Source organism: Anopheles aquasalis, chromosome 2 (genome assembly GCF_943734665.1).
Source record: "Anopheles aquasalis chromosome 2, idAnoAquaMG_Q_19, whole genome shotgun sequence".
NCBI lineage: Eukaryota > Metazoa > Arthropoda > Insecta > Diptera > Culicidae > Anopheles > Anopheles aquasalis.
The window spans coordinates 82,721,005-82,743,146 of record NC_064877.1 but is presented as its reverse complement, the minus strand read 5'-3'; the positions used below and the strand labels follow the sequence as shown (position 1 = coordinate 82,743,146).

The window sequence follows — 22,142 nt, the reverse complement described above, 5'->3', positions numbered from 1 at the left end:
TGACCAGTCGAAGATCAAGCCTTCGCCCGAGTAGTTGTTGTCACGGTACTCGCGAAAAAACTCACACCCCGGGTACGGTAACGATACGATCCGGAAATCGTTGTATCGCTTCTCCTTGTCCACCTTCTCAGAGGACGTGACGTTCATGCCGAACTTTACTTTCTTCTTTTCCACCATAAAATCGACTATCGTGCCAACGTTGAGCGTCTTCAGCAACTTGATATCCTGGCTGCGCACACGATCGAACAGCTGCCAATCACTGTTCACGATCGGTTCCACTGGTTCCAATGAGTCTTCGGGCAGCGAAGTTTCACGTGCCTCGTAAGCTTCCTCTGTAAATACAAAATAAATATTTAGTGCAACTGTTCTGCACGAAGCGAACTCTTTTACAAACCATCTAGTGTTGGCGAGGTAGCGGTTGAGTCTAGGCTATAGAAGAGGTAATCCAGTCCCGAGCGACCATAAATCTCAGGCCCACCGGATAGGGTGGCCGAACGGCAGATATACTTTCCCTTGTAGAGTATAACGGGCAGTGGAAAGCGAGCACGGCAGCGAGCGAATCGAGCCTTGTTGATCAGATCACGCAGCTTATTTCCATCGTACGTATTTTCATAGATGGTCTGTTGCTGCTGCTGCTGCTGTTGCTGTTGTTGTGGTTGTTGCTGTTGTGTGGCAGGTTGCTGAAACTGTTGCCATCGTTGTTCGGGTGCCAGGGTGCTGGGGCGGGAGAGGAAGTCACTAGCACCGAATCCATTGTTGGCCGATGATGACTGAGTATTGTAGGTTGTGGAGTTGTTGGTAGCGTTGTTGCTGCCGGAGTTGAAGGGTTTGATCTCGTACTCCGGTATGAGTAGGTTACTGGGATAGTGAGAAGATAGTTCACCGGTGCTGTTGCTGATTTCAATCACGCTGTAATCCTGCTGGAGTAGTACGTTACACCGGTGCATAACGTCATTGCCCTGGCAAGATAAAAGAGAATATTTAAGCGACATTAATATTCATCCAAATATCCACTGGTTATGGCCATCATTTACGCCTTTATCAGTAAACATGAAATTCGTTGAAGAATACAAAAGACTGCACGACGAGTGCGAATTGGACAGCAGAGCTAAATCTACTGATAATGCAGCAAATTGTACTCTTTGTATCCGACGACTCTTATCATACAGATAAATGCATCTCAAATGCCTAGAAATGGCAGCAATAATGAAGGGGCGCATCGTATGATTTTTTGCAGGGTTTAGCATGCTTTCTGCACCATTTAACACAAAGCGATTGGCATACAACAGCTTACGAAAACGATAATTGCTATTCCCTTCGCATAGAGAAAGCAGTAGCGTATCGAATGATACATGTAGCACGTGTCGAGATGGGATTTTCGGGCCATACTTAGGGCGTGATTGAGTGTACAGATCAGGTGCAGACGTAAACAGGCCTGTAATTGAATGAAACAAGTCTAGACCGCTATATGCAACCGCCTGCTCAACGTACCCCGCTCTCGATACCGCTGTCTGGACCCGAAACATGCTGTTCAGGCATTCCCTTGTTTTGGTTTTTGCAATTCTTGTGGGTTTGTTATCCCTTTTCTTACTCCGTTGCTACGGTAATGGCAATCTATGTTTAGTACAGCTAAAAATAGGATCTCTTCCCCCTTCTCTCCTGTCTCGGAAACATTCGATTAACAAACCGTTGCTGCCACGCTTCTGGCCAGCTGCTGACGAATAAGCCTGCATCGAGGCAATAGGGCAAACATAAAGAAATGGAGCAGTGAATTTGCTGCCCCTTCGTAACTTGTGTCATAAGAGGGGAAGAATCCTGATGGTTCGCAAGGGGGGATAAAAATATAAAAAAGAAACCTTCCACTACCGGTTGCTACCGACACAATCCACCGCCCAACAGATTGGCGAAGGTTGATGCGGCAAAGAGACAAAGAACGGAAGCGTCGAATGCACTTTTGCTGAATGCACCCGCGATGTTGCGCGGGTGTGTTGGCGGGAAGCAAGTTTGTTTTGTGTTTTCATTTTTGTTTTAACGTTCTGTTGCTGCCTTGAGTTTACTCATGCCATTCGCAGAACACGCGGTAATACTCTCGGGTCTCTTTGGCTCGTAAATATTGATCCAGAAGTGGTGTTCATAGAACGCCCTGCTCGGAGCGTATCTACTAGACCACCGCCAGCGGTGACGTAGATGGCCACTGTCACGCGGGATCCGCCGACGTGTTTGTGATGTTATTTGCCTTTCTGCCCATCCCGTGGGGGATCATCAAAACACGTTTTACCAACACACAACAACCCACGGATCCCCCTGGACCACCAGGGACCGGCGTGGCGCTACCACCAGACCTTCGAGTGTGGGATGCTTATCGCTTATCGCGCCGAAAAGCAGTAGAAAAATAAAACAAGCGAAACCACATAAGCACACCCATCAGCGGGTAGCAGTGTGCGGCAACTTTATGCGAAATATGGGTGAATAGGTTAGACGACACAGTGAGCCAGGCCTCGTAGCGCATTCAGCTGTTATCTTGCAGCGAGTAGGCGAGCGCACAATTTCATGTTCGCGCTTCAATCGAAGCAAGCCTGTTCTTGTTCTACGATACGATACGACGGTGTCCTTGGAGGGGGAGGTTTGCTGTGCTGGTTGGGTGACGCGAATAGCGGAATTCCGTCGCCGTTTCTCTCACCCACTTGCTCCCTGGCATTCGCCGAATTCCCTGCCCGCCTTATGCTAAGGGGTCCCGTGGGGACACAAACGTACATTTTCACAATCTTTCGCGCGGTACATGTTTTTGGCGAAATATTCCAATAATGCTTGGATGTCTTGCTGTAGGATTTCGCAACTCATTTTGCTTGCTGCTGCACATTGACGCCAACGGTTTGGAAAGTTGAGCACGCACGACGAGCACGGCGGCGCTGGAAGAGGTGGCGGAGCTGGTGGCGCTGCCGCTGCTGGTACTGCTGTTGTGATGTGGCAAACTATCTTTGTAGCTCTTGTTGCTGCTGGTGCTGCTGGTGATCCGAGGTAGTCCGGAGGGTGGCACTTTTGGCGGATTCCGCTAGGCTTCGGTGGATTCCGTGGTGGATCCGCACCGCTCACTATTCGCGTGTGGCGATGGAAATGGCGATACGCAAAACCTTTTTGGTGACCTTTTGCTACGCAGAAAGAGTGCACACACGCGATCAAGATTTGTCGACCCGGTTGGCCTCACCCAGCGAGAGGGGGCTAGCAGTAGACGAGGAAGCGACCAGCGTACGAACGAACGCGCACACACCACGAACGCCCGACCACGAGAACACGGCAGCAAACACGATTTTTGCACGGCAGCACGGCAAAACAAACGCAATTTGTACTTCTGTACCACCACGGGTTGTTTTTCCTTTTCGCTGAGATATCGCAGAAAACGAAGAAGCGAAGAAAAAGAAGATTTGACAACCGCCTGACAGTTCGTTGACGTTTGGGGGTGGCTGTGTTTACTCCGGAGTTGTTGTTGGCTCGGATCTCGGAGAAAACAGCGAGTGTTTCGTGCGTGCGTGCAAAGTGAACCGAAATCTAGCCAGCAATTATAATCTAAAGCACGGATACCCCGTTCTGGCACACATTTGGCGGCACCGTTAGGCTGCCGAGGGAAATCCGGAACGATGACTACCGCCGTGATGATGGACTACGAGTTCAAGATGAAAACTCAGCAGGAACGGGCCAAGGTGGAAGATCTGTTCGAGTACGAGGGCTGTAAGGTGGGCCGTGGTACTTATGGCCACGTTTACAAAGCACACCGGAAGGAGGGTAACGATCCCAAGGATTACGCGCTGAAACAAATCGAAGGGACCGGACTGTCGATGTCGGCTTGTCGGGAGATAGCGGTACGTGTGGGGTGGTTTGTGGGGCACGGGAGTCATACGTAGAGTACCTAACGAACGGAATGTTTATTTGCAGCTGCTCCGTGAATTAAAACACCCAAATGTGATCAATCTTATCCGGGTGTTTCTGTCGCATACGGATCGGAAGGTGTGGCTGCTGTTCGATTACGCCGAGCATGATCTCTGGCACATTATCAAGTTCCACCGGGCTGCGAAGGCCACCAAGAAGCCGGTGATGGTGCCGAAAGGAATGGTCAAGAGCTTACTGTACCAGATTCTCGATGGCATTCATTATCTACACAGTAACTGGGTATTACATCGGGATCTGGTAAGTGGCGTGCTACAAACGATCCTGCGTCGCTACCAACACTGATGTGGTCTCACATTCACTTCTCACAGAAACCGGCCAACATTCTAGTGATGGGGGAGGGAAACGAGCGGGGTCGTGTTAAGATTGCGGACATGGGGTTCGCTCGACTGTTCAATGCTCCGCTGAAGCCACTGGCGGATCTTGATCCGGTGGTGGTAACATTCTGGTATCGTGCGCCGGAGCTACTGCTGGGCGCTCGGCATTACACGAAAGCAATCGATATATGGGCGATTGGATGTATCTTTGCCGAGCTGCTGACTTCCGAACCGATCTTTCACTGCCGGCAGGAGGACATTAAGACGAGCAATCCGTACCATCACGACCAGCTCGATCGTATATTTAACGTGATGGGCTTTCCACAAGACAAAGACTGGGAGGATATCCGCAAGATGCCCGAACATCACACCCTCACGAAGGATTTTAAGCGGTCCAAGTACGACGCATGGTATGGCTGTAAAATCAAACTGTTGAAATAATTGTTTCCATTTTCTCCATTCTTTCAGTTACGCGAGTTGCTCTCTGATAAAGTACATGGAGCGTCACAAAATCAAACCGGATAGCAAAGCATTCCATCTGTTGCAGAAGCTGCTCTTGATGGATCCCAATAAGCGAATCACATCCGAGCAGGCGATGCAGGATCCATACTTCTCCGAAGATCCCATGCCAACGGCCGACGTGTTTGCCGGTTGCCCGATACCCTACCCGAAACGTGAATTCCTCACCGATGAAGATCAGGATGATAAGGGAGAAAAGCGGCAGCAGCAACAACAACAGCAACAGCAGCAGCAACAACAGCAACAACAGCAGCAGCAACAGCAGCAGCAGCAGCAACAGCAGCAACAGCAACAACAACAGCAGCAGCAACAACAACAGCAGCAGCAGCAGCAGCAGCAGCAGCAGCAGCAACAACAGCAAAATAATCAGCAGCAGAATCAGCAAGGAAATGTAAGCCCCGATATCACCATCTATGTTTTTCATTTACTGACCAGTTTCTTATACCATTCATTGTGTCGTGGTGCAACCAAATTAAACTGCAGAATGCGCAGCAACAACAGCCGGGAAATGCAAGTGATCTTCATGTTATAAATGTAAGCGCGCAATAACACTGTTTTGCTTTGCTTTACATTACAGCCGCAGCAAATGCAGCAGGGTGGAGGCCAAGGTGGTAGCGGTATGGATCATAATGCAGCCAAACGGGTACGGTTGACTGGACCAAACGGACATCCGAACAATCAGCAGGGTGGTGGGATGACCCAGCAAGAGTACCACCAACAGCAACAGCAGCAACAGCAGAATCAGCAAGCGCAAATGATGTTCAACAATGCCCAGCAGGGTGGATTCCAACAGCGTTATTAGCTGTTTATCTGCATTCAGCCAGCACGGGCTGTGCGTCCAATTGAAGTAATTAAATATTTACCCAATACATTCTACATAAAACAGTGGATATCGATATTTGTGAAAGAATTCCATATTCTACCGTATTTTTTCAAACTAGATCTGGTATGTCGGTGAGTTGATAAGTGACTTGGATTTCCCTTACGCGCGTCTGACAAGCAGAACGAGAGACAGAAAGAGACCGCACGACGATGTCCACGGGAGGAAGCGGGAGAGGCACTCTTGGGGTGGTTTGTTTTGGTTTTTGGTCGCTCGCACAACAAGCACTAAACTGGCCGGTTTTACTTTGTTCGGAAATTTCAACATTTTAAGTGTACTTCGGATAGTTAGTAAAAGTTTTGCTAGACGTTTTAACACTAGACAATCAGCACCGGAAATGGATCTCACCTTTAAGCTAAACACTGGCTTCGACATTCCACTGGTCGGATGTAAGTAGCGTGTTCCACTTGTTCCTAAGTTCCCGGGCCTTCTCGAACACCGATCGATCGTGAGTCACGCTTTTTAATGCACGCCGGTTCGCTTTGCAGTTGGAACGTATCAGATCCATGGCCAACAGCTCATTTACGACGTGCTGGATTATGCGCTGGGAGCCGGTTATCGGCACATTGGTTAGTAGAAACGCAAGAAAACCCCTCACTGGGACACCGCAACGTGTTTGTTCAACGTTTGATCTTTTGTCTCAGATACGGCGATCGTGTACCGCAACGAGGAGTTTATCGGGCATGCACTCAAGACGCTGCTTCCGAAGTACAACCTAAAGCGCGAAGATATCTTTATCACTTCCAAGTTTAGTAAGTAGCGACTATTCCGCTCGCCTTTTTTCTTTTCTTTATTGAAATTTGCATTTCCTTCGCGGCTGCCCGTAGTGTCGCAGAAGAATAAGGAACAGAAGGAAGTTGAGGAAGCGATACGGGAGTCACTAGCAAAGTTGCAAACGTCGTACCTCGATCTGTACCTGATTCATTGGCCCGGCGTAAGCGGTAAGTGCGGAGAGCGCTTTACACTTGGTGCATGAAATAATGTCGCCCCGCATTACAACTTGCAGGCTTGCAGGTGACCGATACGGAGAATGAAAAGTATCGAAAGGCTGGTTGGAACGCATTGTGCCAGCTGAAGAGCGACGGATTGCTCCGATCGATCGGTGTGTCGAACTACATGGTGCGACATTTGGAAGAACTGTTGCAGGATTGCAACGGCGTTGTTCCGGCTGTTAATCAGGTTGAAACACGACGTCGTTTATCAGTTGGAACGCTGGAATTAATATTTGTTCGTCCCCTCTCTCCCTCTTTCGAACACAGGTTGAATGGCACCCGTACTACTATCAGCCGGAGTTGCTGGAGTTTTGTCGTGAGAAAAATATCTTCCTGCAGGCATACTCATCGCTTGGCTCATCCAATACAAGCGAGTTGCGCTCCGATGAGACCGTTGTTGCCATAGCTAAACGGTTGAACAAATCGTCTGCTCAGGTACTGTTGCGTTGGGCTGTGCAGCAAAATATTGGTATACTACCGAAGGCACGATCACGCGGGCACGTGGAAGAGAATGCAGCGTTGGATTTTGAGATTCCCGAGAAGGACATGGTATTGCTGAACAATCTACGTGAAACCGTTGGTCATAAGTTTGCCTGGGATCCGGAACGGGTCGTTTAGAGCGTAACGATCGCTAATTGTACTCGGGTGAAGGGAGCCTTTGCGCTTAGCGCTTTAAACATTTATATTTTTGTTCTATCCAGTGGAGATGACTGTTATGGAGAATTGTATGCCTTCAACAAGCTTCTAAAGTACATAAACTAATCTGTGTAGCATTAAAGTGAATTAATCGTTTATAAATTTGAGTTAGAATGGCGCTAGATCTGGCCAACAGTATTGCGCGCGAATGTTTGGCAAAGTTTGATAGTCTGCCGAAGACGGGAAAACCGGACGAATCGTTCGAGTGGACCATTCTGGCGGGTGTGGTACTACTTCGAGGAGATCAAGGTGCACCCGAAGTGGTTGCCCTCGGTACTGGCACCAAGTGTCTCGGGGGGAACGAGTTGAGCCAGCTAGGAGATCGTGTGAACGATAGTCATGCGGAGGTGCTAGCTCGTCGTGCCTTCCTTCGCTATTTGTACGATCAGATCGAGCTAGCTGGTAGCCAGAAGAAGTCAATTTTCGAACGGTCTGACGATAGAAGGTTCATGCTGAGAGATGGCCATTCGTTTCACTTCTTCACCACCCATACTCCGTGTGGTGATGCAAGCATATTCAAGCAGATAGAAGAGGGGGCTCCGGAAGTTCGTGATGAAGGAGAACCACCGGTAAAGCGGTTCCGAGAAATAATGGCCGAGAAAGAGGAACCAGTCGGAGACGTTGTGGTTTGTGCTTCAATTGGGCAAACGGCCGGTATGACTGGTGGCAAGCTGCTGCTGCCATCGCCGGATAATGGTGACGATCTGATGATACAAACGATCGGCGCGGTAAGAACGAAACCGGGCCGTGGTGTAAGGACGCTTTCTGTTTCCTGCAGTGATAAGATGGCACGGTGGGCCGTGGTTGGTGTTCAGGGTGCCCTTTTGATGCTGCTTTTGGAGAAACCTATTTACTTCAAGACCCTGGTATTGTGCGACGACACGGATCACTCCGTCGAAGCATTAAGGAGAGCAATCTGGGGTCGAATGGAGACTGCAATCGAAACGTTAAAGGAGCAGGGTGGATCTATTTCCTTCCCTGGCCACTGTCCAGATATTGTAGCTGCACAAAATGGGTTACCGTTTCGGTTTCGTAAAAACCGTCCACATCCCAAAAACGACAACGGAAAGTATCAACCTTCACCGTGTGGCATCGTGTGGTGTGCCGTTTCCGAAAGGTAAGTTGAGCTCTGGCCATTTATAAGTTGCTAACCAGTTCAGACGCTTTAGTTTAAGAGATCATTAGTTTGCAGTTTATAACTAATCCCAAAACAGAAACACTGCATTCATCAATCGAACGTGAGCTATCAATTTCATATCGAGACCATAGGATTCTGTTCCATGTTTCCTTGGCACCGGTTAATCCTGGCTAAGCCCCTCATAATCTTATCGTAACCATTTCGCCCGAGTATCGTTTCGGTGCCCACTGGTATACTGACCGGCCTTTCCAAAGTATTCCATAATTGTTTCTCACCTGCAGACCCGCCAATCAATCTTACGTTGAGCACGTGCTGCATCGCGCTACCCCGCGCGTGATAATGGATCGTAATCATGGAAATTAGTCACTTTTAAGCACCGATAGTTACGCAGCGTGCACACATAGTTGGTGAAATTGAATAATTACACTTTTCTTCCGGCTTCTCAATCCCCGCCCTGTCGCTCGGCACATTCGGTGCAATCCATCACACCCGGTTGCCGGGCTTTGTTCCGTTGCAGAGCCACCAATCTGTCGTCCGATGGCGATGGTGCGGTCTTACAACCTCTCTGGTGGGTTAATCTCGAGTCTTAGCGACGGTTGGCGCAACGGTGACACCCACCGGGTAGCACCAGTCCTAGAGAGACAGGACGAGACATAAATAATTATTTTCTTGCTCGAATGCGCATTCAATCTCCCCCGGTCGTGTGGCCGTGGTGCAGCGACGACGTCGCGATTTTCTTTCCACAGCAACATCAGCAGCAGTAGCACCAGTAGCAGGAGCAGCAACAGCATTCGAATGCAATTCGTTTTCTGCAATCCAACTCGCTTTCGTTATTCGGTGCAAGGCTCAGGCGCTGCCAGCAGAGACGGCAACCGACAATCACATTGGACAATTGCTACTGTTCCTGCTGCTGCCACTGCTGCTACTGTTGCCGGTGCATGTTTCGCAATCCTGTAATCTCCTTTAATAGTAATTAATGTTGTGCAATTATTTGCTGTTTCACATTTTCCCGCCGGTTCCGCTTGGTGTCGTGAGCAACGCCGCGCTGCCAATGCTCAACCACCTCCGGTGTTAGTTAAGGATAGGTCCGTAGTTGCGAAGAAAAACGCGAAACATTACTAACCATCACACCTGTGTAGCATTCTACGTAGCAAACACCGGAATCACTGAATCGTTCGTTGTTCGTTTACTTCGTTTCCCGTTATAGGCCACACGAGGTGGAAATTTCCGGACGCCGACATGGAGTGACGAAGCGCAAACTAACCACACCGACGGCTCGTTTACGAATTTCCAAAATTGAATTATTTGCCAGCTTCCTGCGGACGTACGAACGCCAGGCGATGGCCACGATGGACGATGGACGAGGGCACTCCATTTCACCGAACCAACCGACGGACGGAGGTGGTGAAGATTTGAATAATTTAGTTTCATCTCAACGGCAGCAGCATAATCGCACCATCGCCGATCACCAACGGGCCCCGGACGATGCTGCCGCAGGGGAAAGTGCAGCTGTCGGGGAATGCACCAGTCAGCAACATGGCGGCAGCCGGCCCATGTCGGATATTGCGAAACTTTGCTACTCGGATGCTAAGGCGCTTTCGGCGGATTATCGGCAACGGTGGATCAGCGTAAGGGATGTTGCATTTGGTGGGTGGACCGAAAAACCGGCCGGTTTCGAACTGTTTCATATCGATGGTTGTGAAGCAGCGTCCTAGCTGGCGGCTGTCGGCTTGTTACTGTTTCGTCTGTCTTATTAAACTTAATCTTGAAGTTTTGGTTTTTTACGTAAATTTAATAAATAATCGAACATGTTGCAAGCACAATACGAGGAGTGTTTTTTCGGAAAACTTTTCCCTTGAGTTCGGCCTCGTAGTGCCACCGGAAGCTGATGCCGTTGGGAAAAAACTTCATTCGCGATTAACGAACTATGCCAGTCCATCCGGCCTCGCTGGCACGAACCCAGACAACCGGTAAATTGTCCCGGAAGGAACATTCATCTCGTGGCACTTTTACGCGCAAAAAGATACGCATTCTGTCGTAGAAGAGCTGCATTTCGAAGGAAGCACTAGGGAATCGTTTCTTCTACTCGAGATTGCTGGTCTGATGCTGGCGACGGTGTTTCATCTGGGTAAGATACGTATTATGTGGCCCTGGTGTGCTTAATTGGCTGCCAGGACTGAGAGCTCGGCGTTGCACAGATACACTACAGGAGGTTGTCGGATTTCATCCCCGCTGATTGGATTGTGCTGTGACTGGTACAGTGACGTTGGGTTCTAGAAAAATGTCGCTCGTTTTCCCTGCCGGAACAGCTTATCCGACAACCTTCGTTACGCGATTGGACGAAAATCGGCAGGATAGCATCGAGGATTGACAAGCGAAGCTAAAGCATCTGCCAGGATGTGGGCTAAGAAGAGCATTACAAAGTGTTATTGGAGGAAATTGTGTAAATTAATTCAGTTTAACTCTCTCTCTCTCTCGATTACGTAGAACAAAGAATATTCTTGAGTGGCTATCATGCACTTGCAGAACCACCGGAGCCAGGCGTTTACTACACATCCTCATACGCTTCTCAAAAACAAGTAATCGAATGATGTTTTGAAGAAGTTTCATGTTCTTGGGCACCAGCTTGTAGTCGATGCAAGTTAAACTCAAAATTTAATCAAAAAACCCCTCCGATCGTGCTGCTGCAGCGTATCCGGCTGCCTGCCGTTCCGTGGCGTATGTTCTGTGTAACAAATGGGCGAGATGTGCCGCTCGAAACATTCTTCGCGAACGTGATGGAAGCCGGCACGCTGGATGCTCTGGCGCGTATCTGTTGCATGCATTGTGCAGCCCGCGTCTGCGTCAATGTGTTTGCAGAAGTGCAGTTCGGGCGGTAGTTCGTTACATCGGGATAGTTATTTGCTGAATCCTTTATGGTTGGTTTGGGTTGGTTCGGTTCCTGCTGACTTTCGCTTTACCCTTGACACTCGCACGCACGTCACAGGCTGCAGTGATGCATTGGTTGGGGTTGGCAAGCAAGACAGTCGTCGGTGACTGTGGTCGAGCAGATAACGCGTCTCTTCCGTGGAAAAGGTGCGTTCAAACAAACCACTCAAATTAATGATCCAATTTTAACTGTTTGTCAACCCAGGTAGATGCATCCGAGACCGCGATCCTCGATCGTTGGATGGGAATTATTGTAAAATACATTATTCATCTTTGTCACTCGGTTAACTCATTGATTGTTCATTGTTCGATATTTGTGTACGAAGCTCATCTCAGGATGATTTTAAATAACTTGCTTTTAGCACTATTCATCTGGTTTGTTCAGCTGGCAGTTCAGATGGTTTTCCAGTTGTCAATACAGCTCAATAAATAGTTTGTTTGGTTTATGAATATTACATCACCGTCGGCTATACCACCACCGGCTATATTGCGCCATACTCGTCATGCTGTAAAATGCAGCATAATATGAAGCATGAAAAATACATATTCTAATTATCGTGCATTGTTGGTGGCGGTGCCAACAAAAGAATATTTATCGACAACAATTCATCCGAGTAATTGCTGTGATAGTCGCATTACAGCTGTTGCATCGAGATCTTGTACATCAATGTGCGTCTAACAAACAATTTCAATGGAGCATAATATCCTTCATCGCCTTGTTGCTGCTGAAAGAAGAGCTTGTCCTACGATACCAGGCATTCCTCTGTTCACGGCTGCACGTGCACTTGGGCAACGATATTACCAAGTTAAGCTTTCTTTCTTCGATCCTCTGGATGCAGCGAGGAAGCTTTGGTTGGCTATTAAATGCTTTCCTTATACCACTGCTCCACTAGTACCGAACCTAACGGAACTGATCGGCTTTGAAGGAAGTCAAACGGAAGCAGGAGAAACCACGAAATTGTTACTCTTGTTAGTCTTGTTAGTGCCGCGAGCCAGCGGACGGGCGTAATCGATTATTGGGAACGATGGTAACGCACGGAAAGCCACCACGCCACACCAAGGATCGGCACGCCAACTCGTTCTGTGCCACGGCAGGACGACCGAGCGAGAACTAGCTTTCCAGTCTTTAGATCCTCGTTTTTTTTCTCTCTCTCCCTTTTTTGCTCTGCTACCACTGTTATTGCATCCCTAGATTCCACTGTTATTGCCACTGTTTATTCATTTTGCTAGAGTTGCTTATCTCGGTCCACACTAACCTGCATTGCTTTCCGTATCGTTCCCGTTGCCACGGACCACAGCCGCACGATGCACGATGGTGTGGCGTAGGATGGAATGAAAGGAACGAAGAAAACCGGGACGCACATTGCCGCCGGTAGCACTGCTTTACATTCATCCGCGTTACGGCAGTTGTTTATTCGACCGGAAAATGCGATTGCCCTTTTTCGCATTATCATTTATCGGTTGGCCTGGTTATCGAAGGCATCGCCGGGGCGCTCCCGGGAAGTGCTTCTTCCGAGCGTTCAGTGGATCACGCCACGTAAGCAGTTTCCAGCACGCCCCAGATCCGGATAAAATGTTTCTTCGCTTCGCCTTCGACCTGCTCCAGCTCCAGCTATTAAGTTCCAGGCACCCTCGGACTCTCGATCCACTGGAGTGCAATCGCGTGCAAAAAAGTATCCTTGAAGGCATTGAAATCGAATTCGATTGGCTGGAATACACAGTTTTCTTAACGTTCCACCCCCCCCCCCCCCCCGCGATGCTTCCTTCTTAACCTGCCGCCACAACATCCCAATCATCCGAGCAGCGTACCAGCCGTCGGAACCATATTGCAACAACCGTTCCGACAGTAGCCGTATGCCAGCATCCGTGACCGTGCGGTGCCGCAGTTGGGCGAGCACGTCACAGTACGGTGCTCTATGCTGATTTCCACTTTGCCAGCACGGTCAAAGGATTGGCGTGAACGATCGGTTTATCCGTTTAGCATTACCATAAAATTATCATGAAATTATACTCAACGGGTGCGAAATCTCGACCCAGTGCGGCCGTTCCGGTGGCCCGAAAGAGATACAGCCGTGTCCGATTGGTTCCCGGTGCGTCGTATCAAGCTGTTTATCAAGTTGTATGCTGCGAGCTTGCTTTTTTTGTACTTCCCTCGTTCCGTGTACGGTTCGTTTTTGATTCTGACCACATCAAATAGAAATATCGGTTTGGTTCGGGGATAAGGATTATCAACTGGTACAAGTATTTCACAAAAGTCCATTAACAATGACGTCGTGGGTTTCCTGGAGCATCAATCATCAAATAAATGTCCTTCAGTTCACAATTGTGCAGCTGGATGTAAAGCAACTGGGAAGACACAGGCACGGTGTCCGAGCACCAAGGAAGAACGATGCCAGACGGTACTAATAGGGAAAATGTAATGAATAAAACAACAAACTGACTGCGGTAGCGCTACGTTCTTGAGTCGAGGACTGAAGAAGCGCAACTGATGCCTCATGCCTTTTGGCGTCCGTTAGTTTTCGGCCGTAGGAGAAGAAGCAGCAGAAAAGTGAAACGATGGAAAAGTGGCCCTCGTAATCAATGGAAATTTTGTTCAAGAAAGTACATTGCATCCGTGCTTCCGGTCGTTATGCTCAATGGTATTCCACGGAAAAACGGACTGCGGGGGCAGCGTGAGTGGAACGAGTCTTTGCTCGTTCGTTTACCGTTCCGTTGCACACGTGCGACCATCGTTGATACGTTTCGGGAAGCACTGTTGGCTGCAAGAATGCAGGAGCACCTGAAAATGGTAATTTTTTGTTTTTATTCCCGTTCTTGCAACATCAGGGGCCACGGGGTGGGAGCGGCTTTGAGTACATTCGTTTTCATGTTTTGTTGGTTTGACTTTCCATTCGTTTACTGTTCAAACCGTGTGCTCAAACCGAACGGAGTATATGGAGGCGCCTGAATGGTGAATGGAGGCGCCTGGTGTTTTGTGTTTTTTTGTGAAATCTGTAACCTAATAAATACGATCTAGATTGCTATGGTTGTAATCTAAAGTCACTCGTAGAAGCGCTGTGAATATGAGCTTATTTATTTTCTACCACTAGACAGACACAATTATGTCTCACTATGGCCATCGTACGGATTAAGCAAACGCAGAGCATCGTACCCGTTCGGTGGAGCTTCACCTATCCCACGCTTCTGCAATCATCGAACATCATCGCATACGTTATGGGCACCATAATAGAAGATAATAAAAATGTGATTTACAAATCGCATATTCATGCCGCGCTAACAAACAGACGAGTTTTTTTTATTCGTGCGGATTTTATGTTCAACCGAAAAAAGAGAAAAACCCCTTAGCCGAAACGTTTACCCGACTTCGGGCGCTCGGGTGTGAACGGGAACGCAAACAGGGAGAAAAACGGTCCGGCTCGCCCGGATGGAGCCGTTTTTACTTGATTTGCCGATGTACCGATAGCGGCAGCTGATATGAAAGGCAAAAAAAAATCAAAACTCAAAACATACATGAAACATAAGAACCGTCAACTCGGGGTTCAGTTTTTGCAATCCCTCCCCGGAACCGTGTGCTACCCACGGTTACGGATAATTCATCCAACAAAAATGCAAAAAACAGGGACGACGACACAAAAAATGCTAAAATGATACGATAGTATCAGTATGACATCTTGCTGCGACAAATTGGTGTGCCATTATGTGAATGATGCGAACCATGATGCCTTTTTTGCGTCCCGATGCGTTCAACGGTAGCGGAGTTAAATTGAATGTGTTTTTCGCGCGATCTCTCTTAGAACATAAAAAGGTCATCATTTTTCTGTAATTTTTTGCATGTTTTCTAGTTTAATCGTGTGTTTTGCTGATAAGATAGGGCTTTCAGCGCTTTCCTATTTACCAGCGGCGCTGAACCGAGCGTTTCATAAATCATCATCAAACTCGTAGGCAAAACCGAGATTAAATCATCATTGTCGTGAGACTGTTCTTTTATTTAGCTGAGTCTTGTGATATGAGCAACCGATTGAACCTGCCGGCTAGTGTCTCCTCGAATGCCAGCACTGTGGTATGGTTTTTGGTTTGTTTGTCCCTGTCTGGCCGGTAGCAAGGATTAGTGCCAAGGTTAAGGTTGAAGGGCAAACGAATGAATGAATCGAAATCACAATAATCGCATCGGGCCGGCCTTATGTGGCCTTAGGAATCAATTCGATTCCGAAGCGTCTGTGTAATATTGTGCCGGCCAACCGAATGCGAAGATTTTGGGCCGGCTGTCCCGGCCCATCTTGCCGGGATTGCTCCTTTGTATAGTTGGCAAATCTGTCTTAGGTACGTGCTCATCGCTACGTCAGCATCGATATCCTCATCCATCTCGGCCTTTTTGGAAAGCATATCAACCGTGGATAATGCCCGCAATCGATCAGTTGTCGAGTGTTCGGTATCAATGGCCACCACTCGGACCGGATCTATTGTTTTATTTGGGCAAAGAAGAGAAAATCAAATTAGATGTCGATTCGCATTGATCAGCATTTGATGATTATTTTTCCATAACACGTCAGCCAGATGCCGCTGGTTGCGAAAAGAGAAAGATTAATCAAAAAACCGAAAAACCAAAACATTGTTTGGTGGCATCGAGAGACCACCCATATCCTTGCCGTAGGCCATTTCCGAAGGACACTCGGCAACAGGATAGTGGCTCTATTCCTTCTAAACAAAAATCATTTGGCAGAGTACAAAATAAGGGAAAAAAACGAAAGCAACCTCGAACGGCGAGGAAATAGAAGACATTGAGTTGTGTTGTATACATGCTAATATTTGTGTGGACCGGACCGGGAGTGACAGCAAGAAACCATAAAATAATCTGCAACGAAAACGCTAACGATACCGTAGATGGAATCGTGAACGAGCAGCAAAGGCAGCAGCCACGGCCACCGTCAGGTGACGCCGGATCCAACGTTTGGCAGCAGAAACCCCTTTCGGGTTCCGTCCCATTTTCCTTCGCAGAACAAACGAACATTCCGACACGGGCAACCTACCTGGGAAACACAATGTTGGTGGCTTTTGCTTATTTATGATGCTTTTTTTTAATTTTATTTTTAGAACCGTACTCCCCGATGCTTCGACTGTGGCGCCATTGGTAGCGGATGTTTCTGGCCATTGTTCCTTCAGGTCCATGCTGTTGCAGCCCTTGGCCCAGACGATCCAAACCGGAACGGATTATGTCTAATGCGATTATGATGACATTGAAATGTATTTATTGATATGGACTTTTTGCACTATTCCCTTGCCTTCCGCTAACGGCCATTCTTCAATTGCCATACACATATTAGCCGGCTTACCGGGCTTCCGGCAATCTATAGCCAGGGCATACAGAATTCTCTTTGTGATGCGCGGTGATCCTTTTAGCATCGATTTTCATTCATTTTTTGAATTCCCTTTTTCATGCTTAGTGTTTGGAATAGTTTTGCCCACAAGAAGTGCACCGGATGTCACTTTTGGAATTGTTAATAAATCAACTTATCTTGATAAGGAACATGTGTAGAACATAATTGGAAGGTGTGTGCGATCAATAAGGGATCGATTAATTCAACAGAGACTTCCTAGGTAAATTTGCTAGCAAACGACACGACGAGAGACACGTTTATTTAGGTCAAACAAGTGAAGGGCAGGGTTACGGTTTGCGTTTCACTCGACAAACTCCCTCTTGCATCACCTTCCTTCACCCGCACTTACTTTCACGTCCAACTGATGTCCACATGGTTGAGCTCCAAAAAAAAAGGTGTGCAACTGTTGGTGGGTTTGTTTGCTTCAATTTGCTCCAAAACGGATCGCCACCGTCCGTCGCCTTGGCACACAAATGGGCTTGGAATGGTTCCAAGGGACTTTTTTTTTTGTTTTTCCTTCCTTTTTCCTTTCTTTTTCAACACCGCCTTCAATTTCATCGCCTGTGTGTATTTTGAGTTCCTCGATGCATCCTTTGGCAAGATATGGCACAGCGCGGTCTCGAGTGGCAGCTTCTTAAAGGATCGCCAACGTTTATATCTCGTTTATCTGGGTTATGTTTGCCCACTGAATGGCCGTCGTTCAAGGACACTCACCATTCAGTGGGTCAGTCAGGTTCGCCTTTGATCGTTGGTCAGCCATCGGTCACGTGTGTTTCATCATCTAGTGCTTTACATTTCCGTTGCTTTTGATCGCTTCTCGTTCCCTTCCGGTGTCGTAACTCATAACGCTCGTCGCATGTTAAGTCATTCCCGATAAAACCGGGCTTTCGTCAGCTGAAGCGAAAGCGCAGCGAGCGACCGATTTCAATCGCAAATCGAATGAATTCTTTGAATACCGAAACGTGCTTTTTTTGCATTTCGTTGGTCACTGTCACATTTAATTACGAAGAAACTTGCTCTTGGCTTGGTCCCGCTCTTGGCATGGGCAGCTTGCCAGCAGGAATGGAGCACGATGGACGAGGCGAATGTGAACCCAACGGGATCGAATGGTGTAGGCGGAGACCGTGCCCTGGATCCTCTTTATGCGTCCACAGCGTCGACTGTTGGAGGACGTTGGTAGAAAAAGTTTAGCGCACGAGAAGCCACAGCATGCGGAGTCTGCTCTGGGTTCTGGCTACACATCAAAGCCGCCTCGACGCTGCCACTGCCAATGAATGGATGTAATTAATAGCAAAGTAACAAATTTTACAACGCCGCTGCGTTCCCTTGTCTTAGTTGCGCACGAGTTTGTTCCTCATACAATGTCGGATGTTGGCAATGGATCGAACATCGAACAATCGACAATTGGCAGCCATGGTGGCGTCCTTTCAAGCACTGTTTGAAGGAAGGATGCCCGCACTACACACTCGGCTACTAGGATGTGGCGGATATCGGCTTCTGACAGAGAACGGCCCACAATTAGTTAGCCCAACCGGAGTGTTCGGTCGCTTCGGAGCGCACAACTTATGTCGAGTGATTAAAATCAATCGCTCGAAGCGTCCATTAAGGAAATGGATGAATCCATTGACGTTCGCATTCGTTGGCATGCAAATTGCCGTGATAGTCTCCACTCGTCGCCTACTAGTGCTGCGTGCGTCTGCGTGCATGGATCTCGAACAATTGTGAACATGCGACGCAACTGCTAGTGCTCGCAGTGCTAGTGATGACGAGGACTGGTGGCCTGGTAGTAGACATCAGCGACGACGACGACGATCGATGCGCGACTTGTCCGCTCCGTCGAGGTGCTCCAGTAACAGCGCTGCTGAACGTTGCTGCTGCCACGACAAACAAGCAACTAAATTTTATAGTTTTCCACCGCAGCTTTCCATTCACTTCGAGCGTCGACGTAGCGGGAGTCAGCGAGGGCGGGTGGAGAACCATAAAATGGACTGTCGATTGTGCTCGCGTCGCTGCGTCGCTTCAACATTCGAGCCGAACAGACAAACAAACGCGTCGCCCCCTTCTGCTGGGCACGCAGTAAACGAAAGCCTTGTAGAAGGGGAACCGTCGGCAGAAACGTGGCTTGATGAGAACGATGGTTGGTGGTATCGATGCTCCCTCACACAGCGAGCGCCATTTTTCGTTGCCATCAGCCAGATTAGCTGCGAATATGAATGGGACCCGATGAAGAAAAGAGGGTAGCATAAATAATGGTAATAGAAAGAAAAAAAATGGGAATGCGGTGTGGTGTGTTTGGTAGAGATCGTCGTCTACAGAACGCACAGAGCACTTGCTTGCCTCGCATCGCACATATCCACCAGTCGTGGAACAGATTTTCCGGCTCAAGGGGCATTGATTTGTTTCGTTCGATGGCACGGTACGGGATAAGCACCATAGGCAAAGGGTACGTACTGCCGTTTTATGCTTGACAAAGCTCGAAACGGCATCGTAATTGACAATGTACGGATAGTGCACACCAGTGAGGGAAAATAATTCCACGTGTGACTTCCATTGCCAGGGTTTATCCGTTTTACATTCAAACTATCGTGTGTATAAATAAAATAAAGAAAGATGTAGAGGCATAATTTAATATAGTGAGAGACAAATCGTTAAAATAGTTCCCCTCACAAACGCTGATTTCCCTACTGACGGACAACAATGTGTGCGCGCGCGCGCTCGATTGGTGCATTTTCCATCAGTTCCAGCTTTGTTGTTTGCCAGCATATTCTCACCACTCTAAGCACAAACAGTGCTTCAACAAAAGGGCCCTTAAGCTTCTTATTATCTGAGTTCTAAGAATTGTTCCATCCACTAGCGCTGTGGCGTGCGAGGGGCGCTTATAATGGCTGCTGTCATCTATTGTTCTGTGTGCCGCACGATGAAACCGTGTGAAGAGCGAAGGACGACAACCACTCACTCAGTGTGTTTACCAGTATTCTCGTTCCCAACGCTCCCCCGGAGCAGGCTCGGTGGCCAGTGGTACAAACGAATTTTACGCCTGATCCATATCGCTAAGCCGAGGGAACGGGAATCCGGCATTCATTGCCCGCAGGGGGTGCTAGTTTGCATATGGTTCAACAATTGAGCGCTCCTGCTTTTTTCCCTTCTTTTTGCTATGGTCGTTATTATGATGGACTGTGCTTTGCAGGCGACGCTTTTCGCCGCAGCGTGTGCAGCTTTCCAGCGCTGTTGTTTTTTGTTTTATAGTCTTTTTCCCATTTTTATTGAAATGGAGAACGCAAAAATAGCAAATAATCACGACCGATGCCATTGTTCTTTCTATAGCGCGAAGCAGCAAACAAAAACGGGGCCAGAAAAGTTTAGATAAAAGCAGCGATCTCTACACAATGTTCACTGGATGGGTGGAATCGGGGGGAAATCTATGAAAAATGTACCCTCTCCCACATTCTAACAAAAAAACGAACGGTCAGTAGCGCTTGGTGAAAATATAATCCCTCTTTCGCGGCGAACTATCGCGGCAATGTAGAATATACATTCACACGGAACATTAAACCACCGCGTGGTGATGCTGGTGACTGCATTAAACGGCGGCATTCGCCGCCTATTGGTCCCGGTTGCTCGGTCGAGTCTGACAGACGATAATAATGCCACGGGAGGAAAAACAGGGGAAAACTACATACCGAGTAGACCGGATTGTACCGAAATAGGGCAGCAGTCGAGGAGGCGGCGAGGTTTTGAGTAGAAAAACACGAGCCACGAGCTTTTCTATCTATTCCACTTTTGCTATCTCTCTGGTTTGCACACGCTAGTTCCTTTCCTTCGCAGCTGTATCGTCTTCGCATCCATCATCTTTGTTTGGAATTCAGATTGTGGAACCGAGCTCCACTCGGTTGCGTTTAGTGGTTTAAGCTTTCATTTTTGTGCATTCCCTCCGGCAAATGGAGGAAAAGCGAAATGTCAACCGTGCCAGCAGTATACCGATCCCAGAAAGTCCTCGGATCTCGGTGGATTCATTTTCTTGATTTCGAAATGTTTATGTGTGCGTGCGGTTTTTCTTAAGATTTCCCGAGTCAGCCAGTGAGCGAGCGTGCGAGCGAGCGAGTGTCGCGTTCCACGTTCTTCACGTCATCCCCTGTATAGTATTGCTTCGCCCGTGATTTAATTGTAGAGATTTTTCATTTGCCATTCTTCTCCGATGGGCTGCCAATGCTGATGTTGCTGCTGCTGCTGCTGCTGCTGCTGTTGCTACTACTGCCTTGTCAGTGAAGCGATTGTTAGACGATTGCTTCCATTGTTTAGATTGGAGCAGCTCTTGTGGGAATGTCGATGTTGATTTTTTTGTGATTGTCCTCGCGCGAGACCCTTTCCACGTAGCTGTTCTGTTTTTGCTGACGAATTGCTTCCCATTGTTCTGGGTTGAGTGGTGATTTCCTGAATCGTTTTCAGGATTTTTTTTATACCCATCCCCTTCTATTTGTTTGTTTGAGTGCTTCTGAGTTTCTGATAAGAAATGCCAATTGCGAACAATCGGAGCTATGGAGATGTGAGCAGCGAAAGCACAAGCGCAACGATGGTGTTCAATTTAGTTATGGTACAAAATGGGAACAGCGGCTTTAGCAGTTTAGCGAATAAAACATTTTGCAAAAAAAAACACGAGCATGTAAAGGAGCGTTTTAATTTCAACTTTTCGTTTAGAAACTCAAAGTCAATTTTTGGAAAACTCTAGGAAAACAAACGTTGTTGCAACGAAAACGGGCTGCAAAATCGTTCCAAAAGTTCCCCTTTGCCAACGGGATCGTACGAAGTGATTGAAAATAATTTCCCCATAAACTATTGAAAAAAAAAATAGTAACAACGCAACGGAACTGGGGGAAAAATAGCTTTTCGCTCCGAGGCAGTTCCGTTTAAAACCGTTTCTAAAGCGTTTTGATGAACTTTACGCTCCATTTTTCTCTCCCCTTCAGCTGCGATTCCAAATCGCACGATCTTCCACGGTATGTGTGCGTGGTTTGCCGGACCATCGGACAGAAGCGATCCAGCGTTCAGTGCGCTGGCACAGTTACGGGCGATGGAAAATTGAAATTGTTTTTCTGCTGACAACTCTCCCCCACGGGTCGTTCTACTCCACTTGTTTGCGAAAGCTCTGCTCTCCCAACTATCCAGCGCGCTAAGTCTCACGATACGGTTATTATATGGGGGCTATGCTTTCATTATAATCGAGGTAGTTTCACTAGCCGAAGGCTTACTTTCCCATTGTTTTTTTTCCATTTGTTGTTGGTACGAGTTCGATATCCAATCGGAACGCTTCCTGACCGTGTTCCCGAGCACGATGTTTGCGATAGCACGCGCTGTAAA

The 22,142-nt window shown here is 47.9% G+C and overlaps 4 protein-coding genes across 6 annotated transcripts in view; 3 read left to right on the top strand and 1 right to left on the bottom strand.

Annotated features, from left to right (window-relative positions):
- Positions 1–3,375, bottom strand: part of LOC126571068 (myotubularin-related protein 14) — a 6,150-nt gene extending 2,775 nt beyond the window's left edge. For both annotated transcript variants that reach the window (XM_050229303.1, XM_050229304.1), the window contains exons 1-3: positions 2,755–3,375; positions 395–959; positions 1–332 (exon numbers count right to left, since the gene is read on the bottom strand). The exon at positions 1–332 is cut by the window's left edge and continues 413 nt beyond it. In XM_050229303.1, coding sequence (XP_050085260.1) covers positions 1–332; positions 395–959; positions 2,755–2,841 — 984 coding nt within the window. In that variant the 5' untranslated portion in view covers positions 2,842–3,375. The remainder of the gene's footprint in view (positions 333–394; positions 960–2,754) is intronic.
- Positions 3,376–3,503: 128 nt separating this feature from the next.
- On the top strand, positions 3,504–5,655 carry LOC126571071 (cyclin-dependent kinase 8). 2 transcript variants are annotated; one of them, XM_050229309.1, is made up of 6 exons: positions 3,504–3,857; positions 3,931–4,182; positions 4,254–4,657; positions 4,728–5,169; positions 5,262–5,288; positions 5,356–5,655. In XM_050229309.1, the coding sequence occupies exons 1-6, from the start codon at positions 3,636–3,638 to the stop codon at positions 5,578–5,580; spliced, it is 1,572 nt and encodes a 523-aa protein (XP_050085266.1). In that variant the 5' UTR covers positions 3,504–3,635; the 3' UTR covers positions 5,581–5,655. The 2 variants fall into 2 exon arrangements, with proteins under 2 accessions (XP_050085266.1, XP_050085267.1); XM_050229310.1 differs by lacking the exon at positions 5,262–5,288.
- Positions 5,656–5,884: 229 nt separating this feature from the next.
- On the top strand, positions 5,885–7,412 carry LOC126571073 (aldose reductase A-like). Its single transcript, XM_050229312.1, has 6 exons — positions 5,885–6,047; positions 6,147–6,227; positions 6,303–6,410; positions 6,486–6,599; positions 6,665–6,837; positions 6,918–7,412. The coding sequence occupies exons 1-6, from the start codon at positions 5,996–5,998 to the stop codon at positions 7,266–7,268; spliced, it is 879 nt and encodes a 292-aa protein (XP_050085269.1). The 5' UTR covers positions 5,885–5,995; the 3' UTR covers positions 7,269–7,412.
- A 35-nt stretch (positions 7,413–7,447) lies between these two features.
- Positions 7,448–10,309, top strand: LOC126571072 (tRNA-specific adenosine deaminase 1). Its single transcript, XM_050229311.1, has 2 exons — positions 7,448–8,463; positions 9,692–10,309. Exons 1-2 carry the CDS (start codon positions 7,460–7,462, stop codon positions 10,197–10,199), a joined length of 1,512 nt encoding a protein of 503 aa, XP_050085268.1. The 5' UTR covers positions 7,448–7,459; the 3' UTR covers positions 10,200–10,309.
- Positions 10,310–22,142: the final 11,833 nt, after the last annotated feature.

Bases quoted from the DNA above. Each gene is read 5' to 3' on its own strand.
- LOC126571071 (XM_050229309.1), top strand. From the start codon at position 3,636: ATGACTACCGCCGTGATGATGGACTACGAGTTCAAGATGAAAACTCAG. The intron at 4,183-4,253 runs GTAAGTGGCGTG...CACTTCTCACAG, and splicing joins GGGTATTACATCGGGATCTG to AAACCGGCCAACATTCTAGT. The intron at 5,170-5,261 runs GTAAGCCCCGAT...ATTAAACTGCAG, and splicing joins AGCAGAATCAGCAAGGAAAT to AATGCGCAGCAACAACAGCC.
- LOC126571073 (XM_050229312.1), top strand. From the start codon at position 5,996: ATGGATCTCACCTTTAAGCTAAACACTGGCTTCGACATTCCACTGGTC. The intron at 6,600-6,664 runs GTAAGTGCGGAG...TACAACTTGCAG, and splicing joins TCATTGGCCCGGCGTAAGCG to GCTTGCAGGTGACCGATACG. The intron at 6,838-6,917 runs GTTGAAACACGA...TTTCGAACACAG, and splicing joins TTGTTCCGGCTGTTAATCAG to GTTGAATGGCACCCGTACTA.
- LOC126571072 (XM_050229311.1), top strand. From the start codon at position 7,460: ATGGCGCTAGATCTGGCCAACAGTATTGCGCGCGAATGTTTGGCAAAG. The intron at 8,464-9,691 runs GTAAGTTGAGCT...TTCCCGTTATAG, and splicing joins TGGTGTGCCGTTTCCGAAAG to GCCACACGAGGTGGAAATTT.